This window comes from Elephas maximus, chromosome 5 (assembly GCF_024166365.1).
Source record: "Elephas maximus indicus isolate mEleMax1 chromosome 5, mEleMax1 primary haplotype, whole genome shotgun sequence".
NCBI classification, from domain to species: domain Eukaryota; kingdom Metazoa; phylum Chordata; class Mammalia; order Proboscidea; family Elephantidae; genus Elephas; species Elephas maximus.
Genome location: NC_064823.1, coordinates 141564271 through 141584411, shown reverse-complemented (window position 1 = coordinate 141584411; position 20141 = coordinate 141564271). Strand labels below are relative to the sequence as shown.

General features: G+C 38.8%; 1 protein-coding gene across 4 annotated transcripts in view; it reads right to left on the bottom strand.

Annotated features, from left to right (window-relative positions):
• The window catches only part of ADGRA3 (adhesion G protein-coupled receptor A3), a 180380-nt gene that overhangs the window by 35808 nt on the left and 124431 nt on the right, over positions 1–20141 (bottom strand). For all 4 annotated transcript variants that reach the window (XM_049886440.1, XM_049886439.1, XM_049886441.1 and 1 more), the window contains 4 exons: positions 16175–16336; positions 13077–13280; positions 808–1021; positions 391–599 (listed from right to left, as the gene is read on the bottom strand). In XM_049886440.1, coding sequence (XP_049742397.1) covers positions 391–599; positions 808–1021; positions 13077–13280; positions 16175–16336 — 789 coding nt within the window. The remainder of the gene's footprint in view (positions 1–390; positions 600–807; positions 1022–13076; positions 13281–16174; positions 16337–20141) is intronic.

The window sequence follows — 20141 nt, the reverse complement described above, 5'->3', positions numbered from 1 at the left end:
GAAAATTCTCACTCTTCACTGTGTGTCCAGAGGCAAATCACTCTTTCTGGCTTGAGAAGAGTTGGACTGACTAAGCCCCAACATCTCTCCAAGTTTAAGAAGTTCAAAGCCCACCTGGAACTGATTCATGTACAAAGTTGAGTGAAAATTCCTACACGAAAACTCAATCCCATACATTTCACTTGGTAATAAACTCAATTTCCCTTTAAAATCAGAGTTACAACTAAACATCACCTTGTACATGATTAAAGGAAGCAACTTATGCTAAAAGTTAAAAAAGAAAAATTCTTCATTTGAGCCTAATTATGCAAGGAAAATAATCCAGTAATTATGCACAGAGAAAAACGTCGACTGCTTAGTGTTTACGCATAAAGTTAACCACTGCCATACCATTAAAACCGCATAGTTACTAAGGGAGTGGCACTGAATCGTGGTGATATTTTCATCTGAGTAGAGTATATGGCACCCATCTGACTTCCAGCCTCCTTGTCCATTCAGCAAATCGAAATCCCACTGGGCTGCGACAGCATCTGCTCCATGTGCAATTCGACGCAGAGTCACATTCACAGGAATGGGGTGGGTGTCTACATTCACGCCATCTGGAGAAAATGGGAAATAAAAATATTTCTGAAACAAACGTCATAAACATCAGGCGTCAACGTAAACACTAATGGATGCTCTGTGATATCTTTTTCCACTAGTGGCTTATAAAAGCGAGAAAGAAAAAAAATAAGCATTTTTTTGGACCAGTGAGTTATAAAGTCACATAGTCTGGTGACTGCAGGATAACATATGTCACAGACAAACCTATTTTAGTGAGAATCACAGGGGTAACCACCGTGCGTCGTTTTCCATCATCAGCCAAGTTTGTGGAATTTCCAGTTGCTGGAAAAAGCTTGCCATTGCGGAATGCGATGAGTTGAAGCCTGTACAGAGAGTCATCAGTTGGTCTGACTTCTCTTTTCTGTTTTGGTGAGAAAAGGGAAGAAGGAAGCTGGATAGTAGCCTCCACAATAGTATTCTGAAAGCAACAACAAAACAAAGATTGTTATATTAGTATGCAGAAGCCCAAAAGAATATTTTAGGTATCACTATACGTTTTCTAATAATAATCTGAAATCATTCTTTTAAAAAGCATATGTATACAAAATCTAATAGTTCAAACACAAAATTTAATGGTTAACACAATTATCAGTTAAGAGACATGTATGAACACCATACATACTCTACTTCAAGGAGTTAAAGAAGTAAAGCAGGAATTATTTCCAACGATGAAGTTAATTTTCCCCTGATAGCATCTACTGCTGAAGCAGGTAACGTTAAACAGATCAGAGATCTCAGGGATCGTTCTGTATGTCAATTTTACAATGACAATATAAGGTAAATGAGCACAAATGTTGCGTATCACAAATATGAACATAATTAATATAAGCCCATGGAGCACTCAGGTGATTGATGACAGATTCAAAACACAATAGGAAAGAGAATGTACAAACAAAATAGCTTAGGTTCAACAAACTCTTAACAGAAGTTTCCCCAAGGCTAAGAAACACATTAAGAAAAGAAAGAAGTCAATGCTTTACTGTAGAAAAAGATAACAACCAGAAACAACCGAAAATGTTTGCTGGCCATCAAACGTTTTCCAGATTTCTTTATTAGGAAAGTTTACATTATAAATTATGCAGCATTCAATTAAAAAAAAAAAAAACATACAACAAGAAGGCAAGAATTAACTAACTAAAAAAAAAATCCCTATTTAAAGAACTCATCACAAAGCCTTTTCTTGGCCACCAACCTCACTCTCTCCAATCCAACCTTCATCTGGACAACAGAATTTCCCCTTAAACAAATTTAATCATGCCATTCTGGCTTAGATAGCTCCTTGGTTTTCCAATGTTTAGAGAATTCTAGTGGCTAAAATCTACTTCTCCAATATACCTCCTAATACTCACTATACTACAACCTATAGAGCCCAGTGACATGAACTTATAAATTTTTCATATTCCCTATGATCTGTTGCGGGGGAGTGGTAGTTCACTGGTAGAATTCTCTCCTTCCATGCAGGAGATCTGGGTTCGATCAAGGCTGATGCACCTCACATGCAGCCAACACTGTGCTTATGTTTTGCCATGATGCTGAACAGATTTCAAAAGAGCTTCCAGAAAAACATGAACTAGGAAGAAAGGCCTGGCAATCTGCTTCCAAAAATCAGTCAGTGAAAACCCTATGGATCCCAACAGTCCAATCCATAACTGCTCGGGGATGGCTCTGAATGGGGCAGCGGTTTGTTCCTTTGCGCAAGGGATCCCTGTGAGTTGGGCATCGACTCCATGGCAGCTGACGACATCTTTTTATGCCTCTGTGTAGCTGCACATGCCATACTCCTAGCTAAAATGCTCCATTGTTTTTTGTCAAAGGGTCCTGGTGGTACAGTGGTTAAGTGCTCTGCTGCTAATTGAAAGGTCAGCAGTTCAAACCCACAAGCGGCTCCATGGGAGAAAGATGTTGCAATCTGTTCCTGTAAAGATGCCAACCTTGAAAACGTTATGGGGCTGTTCTACTCTGTCCTATAGGATTGCTGTAAGTCAGAATCGACTTCATGGCAACAGGTTTGGGAGTTTTGGTACACTGCCTTTACAACTGCTTTCTCTCTCTTGTGGACACGTGCAGCACTGAACGTGTTGCTATTAACAATACTGGCTGCCTCAGTGTGATCACCATCTGCTCCTCCACCTACAGAATATATAAGTGTTTTGGGTGCAGACTGGAAACCCTGGTGGCGAAGTGGTTAAGTGCTATGGCTGCTAACCTAAAGGTTGGCAGTTCAAATCCGCCATGCGATCCTTGGAAACTCTATGGGGCAGTTCTACTGTCCTATAGGGTCGCTATGAGTCGGAATCGACTCGACAGCAATGGGTTTTTGGTTTTGAGTGCAGGCTGTCTCATTTTTCTCATTTATTTTTTGCACTTCCCATGTGAACAGTTCCTGGCACCTGCATTTGATAGAAATAGCTCAATGTTCATGAAATTAATAAAAGTTGGCATCGGATGTTTATTAAACAAACAAACAAAAAAAGGACATTCTTTTTAAGCAAATGATTGGCTTCAGAATTATGTTTTACCGCCCTATTTCCAGTCCTTAGAACAATGCGAAATACAGCAGATATCCATAAGTATTTGTTGACTGAAAGTATTTTAGAAATCTGAATATTGGCAGTTTGAACAATACTTTAAAATTGAAGGTGACAAGAAAATTTTTATAAGAAATATTTTCACCTAAAAAAAAGCACAGAGCTTTCCATTCACACTCACAAATGCAACCTGACCTGAAGACAAAGTTTATTGTAAATGCATTTGCTAATCTAGCACATTTTTATTAAATACATGAATTTCTCTTAAGTTGATAACGAGGCACGCAAAGGGAAAATCCTAACAGGCAGATTAATTAAAAGTTCAAAATTCTGATAAAGCTTTATAAAATAGACTTAGGAAAAAATTTAAGTACCATAAAATTCATAGAATAATTTTCTTGTGCACAAAAAATGATTTGAAAAACAGAGTACAGCTCTCTCGAAAGGGGACAGCATCATTGTCCTCAGTCACTATCACGTCAATTCCAAATCACGCGATCCCATGTGTGCGGAGTAGAATGGTGCTCCATAGGGTTTTCAAGGCTGTGACCTTTCAGAAGCAGACCACCAGGCCTGTCTTAAGGGGTCCCTCTGGGTGGGTGTGAACTGTCCTCCCAGTTGCCTCTGTATGGGTTTGAACCTTTCAGCTGGTAGTCAAGCACATAACAGTATGTGCCACCTAGGGACTCCTAAGAGAGTATTATTAATGATAAATCAAGAACTGCTTTCAAAAAGTATACCTAACACGTGTCTGTCAGTTTGTCGTACTGTGGGGGCTTGTGTGTTGCTGTGATGCTGGAAGCTATGCCACCGGTATTCAGATACCAGCAGGGTCACCCATGGAGGACAGGTTTTAGTTGAGCTTCCAGACTAAGACAGACTAGAAAGAAGGACCCAGCAGTCTAGTTCTGAAAAGAATTAGCCAGTGAAAACCTTAGGAATAGCAGTGGAACACTGTCTGATATAGTGCTGGAAGATGAGCCCCCCAGGTTGGAAGGCACTCAAAAGATGACTGGTGAAGAGCTGCCTCCTCAAAGTAGAGTCAACCTGAATGATGTGGATGGAGTTAAGCTTTTGGGACCTTCATTTGTTGATGTGGCACGACTCAAAATGAGAAGAAACAGCTGCAAACATCCATTAATAATCGGAACCTGGAATGTATGAAGTATGAATCTAGGAAAATCGGAAATCGCCAAAAATGAAATGGAACTCATAAACGTCGATATCCTAGGAATCAGTAAGCTAAAATGGACTGGTATTGGCCATTTTGAATCGGGCAATCATATAGTCCACTATGCTGGGAATGACAACTTGAAGAGGAATGGTGCTGCATTCATCGCCCAAAAGAACATTTCAAGATCTATCCTGAAGTACAACGCTGTCAGTGATAGGATAATATCCACACACCTACAAGGAAGACCAGTTAATAAGACTACTATTGATATTTAAGCACCAACCACTAGGGCCAAAGATGAAGAAATAGAAGATTTTTATCAGCTTCTGCAGTCTGAAATTGATCGAACATGCAATCAAGATGCACTGATAATTACTGGCGATTGGAATGTGAAAGTTGGAAGCAAAGAAGGAGGATCAGTAGTTGGAAAATATGGCCTTGGTGACAGAAACAATGCCGGAGATTGAACGATAGAATTTTGCAAGACCAACGACTTCTTCATTGCAAATACCTTCTTTCACCAGCATAAACGGTGACTATACACATGGACCTCGCCAGATGGAACACACAGAAATCAAATTGACTACATCTGTGGAAAGAGATGATGGAAAAGCTCAATATCATCAGTCAGGACAAGGCCAGAGGCCGACTGTGGAACAGACCATTAATTGCTCACATGCAAGTTCAAGCTGAAACTGAAGAAAATCAGAGCAAGACCACGAGAGCCAAAATATGACCTTGAATATATCCCACCTGAATTTAGAGACCATCTCAAGAATAGGTTTGACGCATTGAACACTAGTGACTGAAGGTCAGATGCGTTGTAGAATGACATCATCCATGAAGAAAGCAAGAGGTCACTGAAAAGACAGGAAGGAAAGAAAAGACCTAGATGGATGTCAGAGGAGACTCTGAAACTTGCTCACGTAAGTTGAGCAGCTAAAGCAAAAGAAAGACAGGATGAAGTAAAAGAACTGAACAGAAGATTTCAAAGGGCGTCTCGAGAAGACAAAGTATTATAATGACACGTGCAAAGAGCTGGAGATGGAAAACCAAAAGGGAAGAACATGCTCAGCATTTCTCAAGCTGAAAGAATTGAAGAAAAAATTCAAGCCTCGAGTTGCAATAGTGAAGGAGTCCATGGGAAAAATACTAAAATGATGCAGGAAGCATCAAAAGAAGATGGAAGGAATACACAGTCATTATACCAAAAAAAATTAGTCGATATTCAAGCATTTCAAGAGGTAGCATATGATCAGGAACCGATGGTACTGAAGGAAGAAGTCCAAGCTGCTCTGAAGGCACTGGCGAAAAACAAGGCTCCAGGAATTGATGGAATATCAACTGAGATGTTTCAACAAACAGATGCAGCGCTGGAGGTGCTCACTCGTCTATGCCAAGAAATATGGAAGACAGCTTCCTGGCCAACTGACTGGAAGAGATCCATATTTATGTGTATTCCCAAGAAAGGCGATCCAACCGAATGTGGAAATTATAGAACAACATCATTAATATCACACACAAGCAAAATTTTGCTGAAGATCATTCAAAAACGGCTGCAGCAGTGTATCGACAGGGAACTGCCAGAAATTCAGGCCAGTTTCAGAAGAGGATGTGGAACCAGGGATATCATTGCTGATGTCAGATGGATCCTGGCTGAAAGCAGAGAACACCAGAAGGATGTTTCCCTGTGTTCTGTTGACTATGCAAAGGCATTCGACTGTGTGGATCATAACAAACTATGGATAACACTGCGAAGAATGGGAATTTCAGAATACTTAATTGTGCTCTTGAGGAATCTTTACATAGATCAAGAGGCAGCTGTTTGGACAGAACAAGGGGATACTGATTGGTTTAAAGTCAGGAAAGGTGTGGGTCAGGGTTGTATTCTTTCACCATACCATTTATTCTGTATGCTGAGCTAATAATACGAGAAGCTGGACTATATGAAGAAGAACGGGGCATCAGGATTGGAGGAAGACTCATTAACAACCTGCAATATGCAGATGACACAACCTTGCTTGCTGAAAGTGAAGAGGACTTGAAGCACTTACTAATGAAGATCAAAGACCACAGCCTTCAGTATGGATTCCATCACAACATAAAGAAAACAAAAATCCTCACAACTGGACCAATGAGCAACATCATGATAAATGGAGAAAAGATTGAAGTTGTCAAGGATTTCATTTTACTTGGATCCACAATCAACAGACATGGAAGCAGTAGTCAAGAAATCAAAAGACACATTGCATTGGGCAAATCTGCTGCAAAGGACCTTTTCAAAGTGTTGAAGGGCAAAGATGTCACCCTGAAGACTAAGGTGCACCTGACCCAAACCGTGGTATTTTCAATCACATCATATGCACGTGAAAGCTGGACAATGAATAAGGAAGACTGAAGAAGAGTTGACGCCTTTGAATTGCGGTGTTGGCGAAGAATATTGAATATACCATGGACTGCCAAAAGAACGAACAAATCTGTCTTGGAAGAAGTGCGGCCAGAATGCTCCTTAGAGGCAAGGATGGCGAGACTGCATCTTACATACTTTGGACATGTTATCAGGAGGGATCAGTCCCTGGAGAAGGACATCATGCTTGGCAGAGTACAGGGTCAGCGGGAAAGAGAAAGACCCTCAACTAAATGGATTGACACAGTGGCTGCAACGATGAGCTCAAGCGTACCAACAATTGTAAGGATGGTGCAGGACCGGGCAGTGTTTCGTTCTGTTGTGCATAGGGTCGCTATGAGTTGGAACCGACTCGACGGCACCTAACAACAACAACATTTTCAAAGAGACCGCTAAAAAAAAAAAGAAATGGTACCTATAAATTCAGAAACCCTGGTGGCGTAGTGGTTAAGTGCTACAGCTGCTAACCAAAGGGTCAGCAGTTCGAATCCGCCAGGCGGTTCTTGGAAACTCTATGGGGCAGTTCTACTCTGTCCTATAGGGTCACTATGAGTTGGAACCAACTCGACGGCACTGGGTTTGGTTTGGGTTTTTACCTATAAATTCAAAAAGTCAAAAGAAGGTCTCCTATACAAGTTTAAACTTTAAAAAGTAAACAAAGAACAAACAAAAAACCAGGTGCATGGATTTATCATGAGAGGCAAGAGCTACAAACCAAACCGTGGCTTCCAAAATACACTTCAAAGTCATTTCCCAATAAAGTACCATATTTAATTATAGGTTCCCAGGATGGAAGTGGGTGGCCTAGAGGCACTGGAAAGGCAAACTTCAGCTGTATCAATAATGTCTAGATTTTATAGAAACAGTATAATATATATTTAGTTTCTTTAAATGAAGCGTTGATCATTATATATAGAAAAATTGTAAACATAATTAAAGAAAAAAAATAGCCGCAGAACACTTATTTACTTTGTTAAATTTATCATGATTACACCTTTCTGCCACTTGGCTTGAAGGCAGTGAATACAAAGTTTACGATTTCATTTAACCATATATTTATTTTAAAGTATACTGACTACAGCAATTGAAATAGATGTAAACACATGAGTTATACCTAATAAAGTAGAAAAAAAAATCTCTCTTAAAATCTTTTGGGATACAATTTTTGGTTTCTAATTTAAATTATTAAAAGATCACATCCCATGAGGAGAAGAACACGGAGTCTGAAACAAGAAACCCAGACTCAGCTCCCAGCTTCACCATTAACCTTCTGGTTCATACGACACAACAGCGTGTTTCACCTCTCTGAGCCTCATATGTAAAACGCATCTAACCATTGTTCTAAGGAGCCCTGGTTGTGCAAATGGTTAAGCACACCTGGCTGCTAACCAAAAGGTTTGAGGCTCAAACCCACTCAACAGTTCTGTGGGAGAAAGACCTGGCAATCTGCTCTTGCAAAGATCAGCCTAGGAAACCTATGGGGCAGTTCTACTCTGTCATATGGGGTTGCTATGAGTCAGAATCGACTTGACGGCACCCAACGACAGCAACAGCGATCCTTCCAACAAAGGGTTGAGCGAACCAAATGGAATCAGGACCACGGCAAGCACAAAATGCTACAGAACTGTGACTGGTATTTTATTCTTATTACCGAACCAACATGGCAAGCCATTGCTGCCGGGAGAGGAAATAAAGTAACTGACTTACCAACAGTAATCTAGAACTTCATCATGTTTTCATTTGAACAATTCCATCCTAGTATTCACTTTAATATGAAAATTTATAAAGTATGAACATACATGAAATGAATGTTGTGACGGGGCTCTTAATTCATCTGCTAAATTCGTGTCTATTTCTCTATTTATAATGACATTAAACCACGAAGAAAATGATAAGTAGCATAATGGATGTTAACTCAGATACTTCCAACTAGATGTTAATATATTTTCTTATGATACAATTTGGGAGTTTCTCCACCATGTAATTAATAAATTAGAATGATCAAAAACTTCCATTGTGTCATAGTCTACAGAATTCTAGCACAAAAATTAGAACACAATACTAATTTATCCATGTGTTCTTTCCTATCTGTTCACTCAATTTTAAACATAGATATTATGATATACCCTAATTATTTTCATGAGTATAATTTTAACTCTATACCATTTTTTTTATTTTCTCACTGCTGAATAAATTTTTGAACTGCCTTTCTTTGCTAATGAAGGTCAGCTGTTAATTTTCGCCAACAACACTGATTGGATGTCTGGTCTGTGCACAGCACTGTGCACAACCTGGAGGCACAGAATGAAATAAGCCATGGTCCCTGCCCTCAAAAATTCACCATCTAACCAGGGAGACAAAACAACAACAAAAAAGCAATCATAATACGAGCTAACATTTACTGAGCACTTACTCTGTGCCAGGCACTGTTGTAAATATCTACATAATTACCTAATTTATTTGCTCAATAACCCTTTGAGTGAAGTTCCATCTATGACTCCTACATAACAGATGAACTAAAATTCAGAGAGCTTAAACTATGTGTACAAGTTTGCACAGCTGTTAAGTAGGGGTGCAGAACATGAAGCCAGGCTGCCTGCCTGTAGGGATCACATTATAAGCCACCATATGATAAAGAAAAAAAAAAAAAAAAGCCATCACTATCGAACTGATTCCAACTAGAGTCTCTCATTATAACTTGACTCACCATTACCAGAACTTAGAGTGGTCCTTTAGATTGAACAAAGCCCTATGGGAGTAGTGATTCATTCCGTCTGAGAAGAAGAAAGGTACCACATAAATGGAGTCTTAGAGGGAGAATAGGAGGGATTTCACCAAACAGGGATGAAATTGAGGGTACAAAAAAAGGATAGAAATGAAAGTAGGAAGCATGAAGAGGCAAAACAACAGGTTTGGAAAACTGAAAGGACCTCAGTTGGGCCTAGGTCCAAGATGTCTGGCATGTGGAAAGTATGGGATGTGGAGAAAAATTAATTTCTAAAATCTGGTCAGTTAAATTTTAAGAAACCAGTTCTTTCTGGCTATATTACAGCTAAACTCAAAATACCAGCTAATTTTGAAAAGCCCTTAGTAGTTTATTGGAAATAAATACTAAACTGTCATGCAAACATATTTGAAGTATGGTAGCAATAGTGAGAGGAAGCATTCTGTTGAGATGGTTTTGCTGGTGCTGTGTGTAAAAGAGTTAGTTGCCAGGCAACTCCATCTCCTCCTACTGGGCCAGGCATTGAATTCACCCATGCCTCAGGCACTATCTCTGCCCTCAAGGAATCTGAAGCCCAGAGTGGGAGATCATAAAATCATTATAGCTTCCATGCCCAAGGTGCCATGATAGAGATGCACAGAGTACTGTGGGGAAAGTCAGGAGAATTAAAGGAGATGAGGCTGGGAAAGGAGAGGGCTGGATGATATTACATAAAATTTCCTGGAGGTGACACTTTCAATGGGCCTTAACACGCAACTAAGGAGCTGGGAAGAAGGGAAGATGGAGGACATGCCAGTAAAAGAATTAGCATGAGTCTGGCCCAAGAATGGCCAGGCAGTCAGGAGAGGAACCAAGGGAAGTCTGCTGTTACTAGACAAAAGTGAGAAGAGGTAAGGAAAGGTATGAAGTGAGAGAAGAAGAGGGCAGAAGCCTGGTGATGAAGCTATCTGAAGGGCAGTAGGGAAACAGAAATGTTTTAATGGGGAGATTACAACCTGAAATGGCACAGGCACTGACAATCGAAACAGCCTCTGCAAAATGGAAGGCTCCTAAGTGGCCCTCTGCTCTACCAAGTATCAGGCCTTCGGTGGAGAGATGGTGGCAAGGTCTGGCAGTATCCCAGCAGGAGGACCAGTGAGGGGAGCACTGAGAGCTTGGACAGGAGCAATCTGCTAAACAGCAAGGAAGTATTTCAATATTTTCCTAACTGGCACGGCTGTATTGGTGCATCGTGACTGACTGACACTCCTAGGTGGCGATGGTGGTGTTAGGTGCCGTTGAGTCGGTTCCAACTCAAAGCAACCCTCTGTACAACAGAATGCAACACTGCCTGGTCCTGCTCCAACAACAGTCGTTATGTTTGAGCCCACTGCTGCAGCCACCATGTCAATCCATCTCGTTAAGGGTCTTTCTCACTTTTGGTTTACCAAGCATGATGCCCTTTGCCAGGGACTACTCTCTCCTGATAACATTTCCAAAGTATGTGAGACAAAGTCTTGCCATCCTCATTTCTAAGGAGCATTCTGGCTGTACATCTTCCAAGACAGATTTGTTCCTTCTTCTGGTAGTTGTAGGTAGACCAAGCTACATGTTGCTGTTGTTAGCTGCTACAGGTTAGGTCCCTTGCTCACAGCAACCTCATGCACTATGGAGCAAACTGCTGCCCAGCAGTGCGCCATCTGCCTGGTCATGACTGGCTACAAATCAGACCACTGTGATCCACGGAAGCGAACCTGATCTCCCGCACGGAAGGAGAGAATTCTGCCACTGAATCACCACTGCTATGTTAAGCTATACGGAATAGATGAATTTTTTAAGGAATAGCCTGGAGAAATCGAGACGAATTAGGAGGTTACAAAGAGTTGGGCAACACATGATGGGAGTCCAAACCAGGATGTGGTGGTAGTACAGAGAGAGAGAGAGACTCAAAAACAAGAAACTTGAGAAGCAAATTGAGCAAGTCCCGTTGCTAACTAACAGCTGCCTTTTTAAAGGTTCAACTTTATATGCTAGCATATCTTCCCACTTAAAGGTGTAATAATGTAATTAAATATCAGATGTTTAAGTTGTCTACTTACTGTATTCAAGGAATTTTTTAAAAGGCACGAAGTAAAAACTGTCCTCAGTATAAAGTCAGAAATGTAAAAGTTCTACGTTAAATGGCTAAAAATAATTACATTTTGCGCTGTCGACACTTCAATTTTTAGTTATTTTTGAGTCGCAAAGGATGTGTTCCTTTTTCACTCTAATCATGTCCATCAGGGAGCATGAATAATAGCGCATAGTGTCCTTGCTCTCTGGCCACAGGAAGATTTTACCAAGATAGAACAATAAGAAATTGACAAATCTGAGCGTTCATTCAAAGCTTTCTACTTTGGGCAGGTAGAAACTTTCCTTATCCAGAGGGGTAGATGGTGAAATTGATGAAATGTAGGGTTTCATCATTTTAAATCCCTATCTACCCACTGTGATCATCTAAGATCAATTTGAAGGGCCCCTCAAAAACACACGTCTGTCTCTCACAGCCTTCTGTGGGCTGCTATTTCTATGCCTTCTGTGTTATACATTTTTTTTTACAAATAAAAGACACAATAAGGAAAGTTGAGCTGGCCTACAACAGCATGACCATGGTCACCAAGTATTCTATCAGAGCCAAGAGTAACAAATAAATCTTGCTGATTTTCCATTGACTATATGGTATTTTTTTTTTTTTTTAATATGGTATTAAGTAAACATATTATCCTTAGACATTCTGACCTAGCTGAGCCTGGCTTGGGCACTGGGGGATGATGGAATATTTCTAAATTTAACACACTGGTTCTCTTTATCGAAGTCACTAGGGTAAAGTATGACAAATACATCAATTCTTCATTCATTCATTCATTTGATATTTATTGAGTGTCCATATAGTACCCAAACATCTAACCCCTATTTGATCAATTATAATATAGCTATTAAAGCCAGAAACAAAGAAAGTACTGTGGCATTGAAAACCACAGAGAATACAATCACACAAGCCCATAAAGAACTAAATGAACAAAACATGGTTCCATTAGGGTGCTGGAGTTATGTCATGACTCTTTGCTACAATGTAGTTTAACTAAAAATTTCTAAACCCAATTTAAAAAAAAAATTTTTTTTACTGTAATAAAACAGACATTAAAAAAAAAATACATACGCCATACTTGCATTTCTTTACCAAAAGCCTTGACATACAGCTTGTTTGATAAGAAACCCAGTCTTAGGGCCGACTTCTCCATTAAGCCCAGTAGCATAGTACCCAGGGCCCACAATACTTTCAGGAACCCACAGAAATGTTTTTATTTTAAAGTCAGATGCAAACAATAAAAAAATAAACTTAGAGGTTGAAGAATGTGTTCTAATATGCAATAACATATTCATTTTTATACCAAGAGTCATAAAATATAATTTTTATGAAGGGGCTCAACCCAGACAAAAAAGGCCTAGGGCCCATGAAAGTCATAATGTGGCTTTTAAATGTTGTTTTAAAAAAACAAAAGAAAAAACAGTAACAAAACCCCTCAAAACTTGCTATAAGGCTATTTTGCAAAGATAAAACATTTTGAGCATTCCACCCTAACTGTAAAGACTCTAAGATGATTATAAGAGATAGCATACCTTCAGTGCCAGACTTGAAAATGTATTTGAAATATTGCACTTGAAGCTCAGCTGCTTATCTAGGTTTCCGTCTAGATCCCGCCTCCCATAGTCAGAGAGTCCTGTTCGGTCAGAGGTAGCCACTTTCTGGAACACGGTACATGTCATCCCGGTGAAGCCAGCAGCCTTGATGACATAAGCTTCCAGAGCAATGTTGGGTGAAGACTTCAAAAGTCAATCAAACAGAAGTTACAAAAGATTTATAGTATGGAGGAAAGCAAACAGAAAACACAGTAAGCCCACAACCAAAAGCCCCAGTGCTTAGTGAACAAAAACACTGTGTAGATAGCTAGAAGAATAAAGGAAGAGCCTGAACTGAGAAAAAAAAAAAATGAGAAGGGCGTCCTAAATGGAAGGAGGACCAATGAAGAGGAAAAGAACAAACATGAAAGTATTGAAAATTAGGCATAAATTAGAAGGCAATCAAAATAATTTGAAGCATGGGACATGAAACCACAAGCTAAAAACAGGAAGTTTCTTACTAAAAAAAAAAAAAAAAACTAGAGAAATCAGTGGGCTGATAATCATACTGCAAGAGGAAATGAAAGGTGAGTATTAAAAATATCAAATCCATTGTCATCATGCCAATTCCAACTCATAGCAACCCAATAGGACAGAGTAGAACTGCCCCCATAAGATTTGCAAGGCTGTAAACCTTTACAGAAGCAGATTGCCACATCTTTCTCCCATGAAGCAGGTTCAAACTGCTAACCTTTCAGTCAGCAGCTGAGCGCTTAACCACTTAAGTTAACCAACTTAACCATGGATCCTTAAGGTAAGTGTTAGTTTAGGAAATATACTTAAAAATCACCTTTTCAACACTTCATGCCATCTACACGTTTTGCTTTTACAGGGAGACTAAGTTAACTATCTGCATTAAGTTTTGCTGATAAAAACATTACACAGACTCACCCTAAACCTGTTTCTTCAGAAAAGAAGGTGCTAGTTCAAATAGTAGAAAGTGAACCGACTTAAAAAGTAAGTTAGGTAGGAAAAATCACCTGCAAAAGATGGCACCTGCCCCAAGGGTTTAAGAGGAATTCAAGAGTGAGACTGAACTTATGGGGTCTGCCAAAATGTACGACCTGTCAATACAAGTGGCTGCCATGCCTGCATACTGGGGCAATGCCAACATCACTCCCATCCATCAGGACATGACAGAAAGGGCATGAGAAGTGGCAAGCAGACAAGTCTCACTTCCACATCCAGCAAGGTGAAAGAATTTACCGTACATTCTAAGAACGACAACATGGCTTCTCTTTCCTTTCTTTAATGATGATTAACTAGATGCCTAGCATGGAGACAAGGCACCACTCTAAGTACCATGTACTGGCAGTTTTCTGTTTGTTTTAAAACATGGGGCTTTGGTGCAAGGTATTTAGAATCTATTGGGAAGATACAAATCAAAAAATATTAAAGGTAAGATAGAATTTGGCAAGCACCATATACATGAGAGAAAGTAACCGGTGCCTCCCAAAATCTTCAATACTGAGGAATTTCTGCATTAACTTTTGCCTCACGGATTACACTGTGAAAAAATTTTCTTAATTAAATCACATTTATTGACCAGTTACTCTGAATTCCAAATTATTATTAATCAAAGACACATACACACAACTACTTGAGCTTCTGATAAATAGCAACACCCGTTACAAATACAAGTATATGAAATTTCTCTGAAAAGAAAGAAATCTGGTATTTTGAAGCAACCCTGAAACCGTATCATTTTTACTTGTTAGAAGTAAATGTGTAATTTCCTAGAGACCTTTCGACATGTTGAAATGGTGTTCGGGTACCCACTATGACCTTTACTGTACTTGGGAGCGCTAAGAAGAATCAATTAGGTTCAAAGGACGAAAGAAGCTATTTGGGCTGAGTAATAAGCAAGGTTAAAGGACGGGACTTTAAATGGATCTGAATGGCCAGGGAGACCAAGTGTGGGCATAAAAATGGCAAGCTGGCCTAAAGTAAGGTCATGCATTTGAGATGGAAGTCACACTCAACTATGGAGTAAAGACAGTAGCCACACTAGGCCTCCATTTTATTTATTATTCAGGAACAAGATCCTGAGCTTATTTGAGTAAATGGAACAATAAAACATGGTATCATCAGAAAAGGTCCCAGAAATCAATGGAAAAATAGTAACCTTGAATTGTATAAAATCATAGGAGGAAGCAAAGAATATTATATAAAGTCCTACCAAATAATTAGGATTAAAAACATGAATCAGATTAAGACTGCTAAGGAAATTAATAAATTATTTATCACTTTTTTTGGAACAAAAACTAAGCAGTACACCAAGAAATTTAGAGCCGTTCAATTTAGCATAAATAAAATTTCGTTGTTATTGTTAGTTGCCATCAGGTTAATTCTGACTCATGGCAATCTGAAGTATACAGTGTAGAGCTGTGCTCCATAGGGTTTTCAAGGCTGTGACCTTTCGGAAGTACACTGCCAACCCTTACTTCCAAGGCATCTCTGGGTGGGTTTGAACTGCCAACCTTTTGGTTAGTACTTGAGTGTATAACGACTTGGTCCACCCAGGGACTTCTAAATAAAATTTAATACTATTAATTTAGTGATTATTAACTAGAACTAACTCATTATCCTAAGAGTAGGATTAAGTGAATATGCCAATGGATTCATGAGGGGCTGGGAGGCATCCCAGGCCCCTTCTGAGACCGAAACCTGAGCAAGCAATCAGGTGCTCTCTCAGCATCCTTCCAGACCCAGAATACAAACTAGGATGAGCCATGGGTATGCACCAGCATGGCGATTCTAGTGTTCTTTTCATTATAGAAGGCATTTCAATGGATGAGTGTTTCAATGGTGAACATCATTCCAATTACATATTATAAGAATATTTTCCAGTTAACAGGAAAACAGGTTACTCAAAATTAAAATTAACTTTTAAAATGTTTTTAAAAAGGAAATCCTGTGATAATTAGCAGTAATAGAAAATTATCTACCGCATAATGGCAAAAAGACCTATCTCTTTGGAGTTGAAGCTGCTTTCAATGAATTTTTCCCTGAGAATTCTGTTACAATAGTACACTTACTGTTGAATAAACATGAGCACCATTTGCTAGTCGGTATGTTGCGATTCGCTGTAGACACTGAACAATTCTACTGCAGGCTTTGGCTTCCCTCTGTGCCAGCCACAGGACACGCTCATCAGCCAACATGATGTTACTTGCAATGTCAACCATCACATCGCCAAGCTAGCAGGCATGCGGGAGAAAAAAGAAAGATCTTTAAAACCAACATAAGCTGTTTTATATCATCAGGATCCTGATGAGACACTGCGCATTTGATTTTCAGTTTAAATTTTCACAAGAAAACACAATAGACACTTTGTTTCTCATTAAAACGTCTTCAGATTTGAATGCCACATTTGATTATGACCATTTGGTAATATTTAGCTCAAAACAGTGTATTTAAGTAACCACTAAATCACTGGTGAAAAGACCGACACATGGTGCCTCAAACTGAGGAAAAGAAAGCAATTAAATTAATAACAGAGAAAGAAAAGATGTCAGGTCATATAAAATAAAAAGACCTCAACTCAGCCTGGAAATAAAAAATTTCTACCATATATATATATATATTTTAATGTAGGTATAAACATTTATCTCTTTTTGTACAATGATAACTAAAAATTAAATTCTAAGTTTGATTTTAGAAATAAGAAACTTATGGACTGAAGTGTGTCTCCCAAAAGTATGTGTCATAAATCGTAACCCCTATACCTGTGGTTGGAGCCCTGGTGGTGCAGTGGTTAAGAGCTCAGCTACTAACCAAAAGGTCAGCAGTTCAAATACATCGGCCGCTCCTTGGAAACCCTATGGGGCAGTTCTACTCTGTCCTATAGGGCTGCTATATGTTGGAATCAATTCAACAGCAACAGGGTTTTTTTCGGGTTTAAGAGGGGATTACTTTTCTACTTCTTGTATTATTTGTTTCAGATGTTGGGATTCTTTTTACTTGCTCAATTCATAACTCACAGATGTAAAAATATCAGGCAGTGCCAGTGAAATGCCAACTGGCTATTGTTTACTCTGATTTGTATGTCCTACATCAGAGAAATGTGTTTAGCAGTACAGGGATAACTAGAAATACTGGCAGTTAAGACCGTTTTGTATTGGGCAAAATGTTTATGACAGAGAAAGACCTGGAGATCCAAGAATAAATGGTGCCTCCAAGTCCTTACAGCCAACAGCATTGGGTGGCCATAGTCTGGCCACAAAATCCACCCATCTACACAATCTAGGAAACAGGGACAAGCTTTCCTCTGACACTCAGGGGCAGCTGCCAGCCTTCTGCCTTGCTCAACACGTGACCCCCTACTGCAGCCAGATACCTGTGCCTCCTGCAATCACCCCTGCCCATATAGGAGTGTAAGTAAGAGCCGGCACCACAAACTTGGCGACCGACTATCTGGTTACCTGAGCTGAATCCATACAAGAAAATTAAACGGACTCCTGGGCTCACATGCCTAATAACAAATCTAACCACCTGGTGACAGGACACTATAGCTTCAAAGACGCCAATAATCAAACTAGCTCACACAAGCAGCGTATTTGGGCATATCAAAAAAAAAAAAAGGACACAGTAAGCAAACATAAATAAATAGAGTAACTTATTGATCCCTAAGAGACAACAGTCAATATCAAATCACATAAACAGGCAGACAAGGATGGCTTCAGCAAGCTTCCAAAACAAAGATTCAAGAAATCTTCCAGAGGAAGAGAACTTCGTGGAATTACCCAAGGTAGAATACCAAAGATTAGTATACAGAACTTTTCAAGAGATCAGGAAGGAGGCCAGGCAAAATGCAGAAAAAGCTAAGGAACACACAGATAAAGCAATAGAAGAACTTAAGAAGATAACAGAAGAGCAAAATAACAAATTTAATAGGCTACAAGAATCCACAGAGAGACAGCAAACAGAAATCCAAAAGATTAACAACAAAATTTGAGAGTTAGACAAGTCAACAAAAAATCACAGGAGCAGAATTGATGCAATTGAAGTCAGAATTTGTGAGATTCAAGATAAAGCACTTGACACCAATTTATCTGACAAAAAATTAGATAAAAGAATTTAAAAATATGAAGAAACCATAAGAATTATGAGGGACTCTATCAAGATAAATAAGCTATGAGTGATTGGAGTACCAGAACAGGGGGGGTAACAGAAAACACAGAATTGTTGAAGATTTGTTGGCAGAAAACTTCCTTACATGGTGGAAGCTGAGAAGATAGCTATCCAAGATGCTCATCGAACACCACACAAGATAGATCCCAAAAGAAAGTCACCAAGACATATTATAATCAAACTTGCCAAACCAAAGATAGAGAATTTTAAGAACAGCTAGGGATAAACGAAAAGTCATCTGCAAAGGAAAGTCAGTAAGACTAAACACAGACTACTCAGCAGAAACCACGCACGCAAGAAGGCAATGGGATGATATACATAAAGCCTTGAAGGAAAAAAATTGCCAACCAAGAATTATATATCCAGCAAAATTTTCTCTTAAATATGATGTCAATATTAGGGCATTTACAGAAAATAAAAGTTTAGGGAATTTGCAAAAACCAAACCAAAATTACATGAGATACTACAGAGAGTCCTCTGGTTAGAAAATCAATTAACATCAGATAACAACCCAAAACTAGAACACAGGACAGGGCAATGAGATATAAACCCAGATAGGGAAGTCACAAAAACAAGTCAAAGCTAAAACACTGAAAATAGGGAAATAGAGATGTCAATATGTAAAAGATGACATTAAAACAAAAAACAGGAACTAAAAAACATTTTATTCATAAAAACATAGTCACAGATCTTTCATATGGAAAAGGAGTCAAGGCAATATAAAGAAATAAAAGATTGGTTTAAACTTAGAAAACTAAGGATAAATATTAAGGTAACCACAAAGGAAACTAACCATCCTACACATCAAAATAAAAAACATGAAAAACACAAAGATTCAGCAAATATAAACACAATAACAATGAAAAAGATTAAAAGAAAATACATAAAGAAAAATGACTCAGCACAGACAATTAAGGGGAATAAAGAAACTGTCAACAGCACACACACACAAAAAAGACAGCACTAAACTGACACCTATCAATAATCACGCTAAAAGAAAATGGACTAAATGAACCAATAAAGAGACAGAGAGTGGCAGAATGTATTAAAAAAACACACTCCATCTATGTGCTGTCTACAAGAAACACACCATAGACTTAAAGACACACACAAACTCAAACTCAAAGGATGGAAAAAATATATCAAGCAAACAACAATCACAAATGAGCAGGAGTGGCAATATTAATCTCTGACAAAATGGACTGTAAAGTAAAATCCACCACAAGAGATATGAAAGGACACTATATAATTATTAAAGGGTCAATGCACAAGGAGGACATAACCATATCACATATTTATGCACCCAACGATAGGGCTCCAAATACATAAAACAAACTCTAACAGCACTGAAAAGAGAGGTAGATAGCTCCACAATAATAGTAAGAGACTTCAACATGCCACTTTAAGAGGGCAGAACATTCAGAAAGATGCTCATTAAACACATGCAAGATCTAAATGCTACAATGAACCAACTGACTTGATCTCATAGATATATACAGAGCACTCCATTCAACAGCAGCCAAGTATACTTTCTTTTCCAACACACATTGAACATTCTCTAGAAGAGACCACATAAAGCAAGCCTTAACAGAATCCAAAGCATCGAAATATTACAAAACATCTTTTCTGACCACAAAGCGATAAAAGTAGAAATCAGTAACAAAAAAAGCAAGGAAAAAAAATCAAACACATGGAAACAGAACAACACCTTGCTCAAAAACTATTGGGTGATAGACGAAATTAAGGACGGAATACAAAAATTCACAGAATAAAATTAGAATGAAACCACATCCTACCAGAGCCTTTGGGATACAGCAAAAGCAGTGCTCAAGTAAATTTATAGTAATAAATGCACAGATCCAAAAAGAAGGG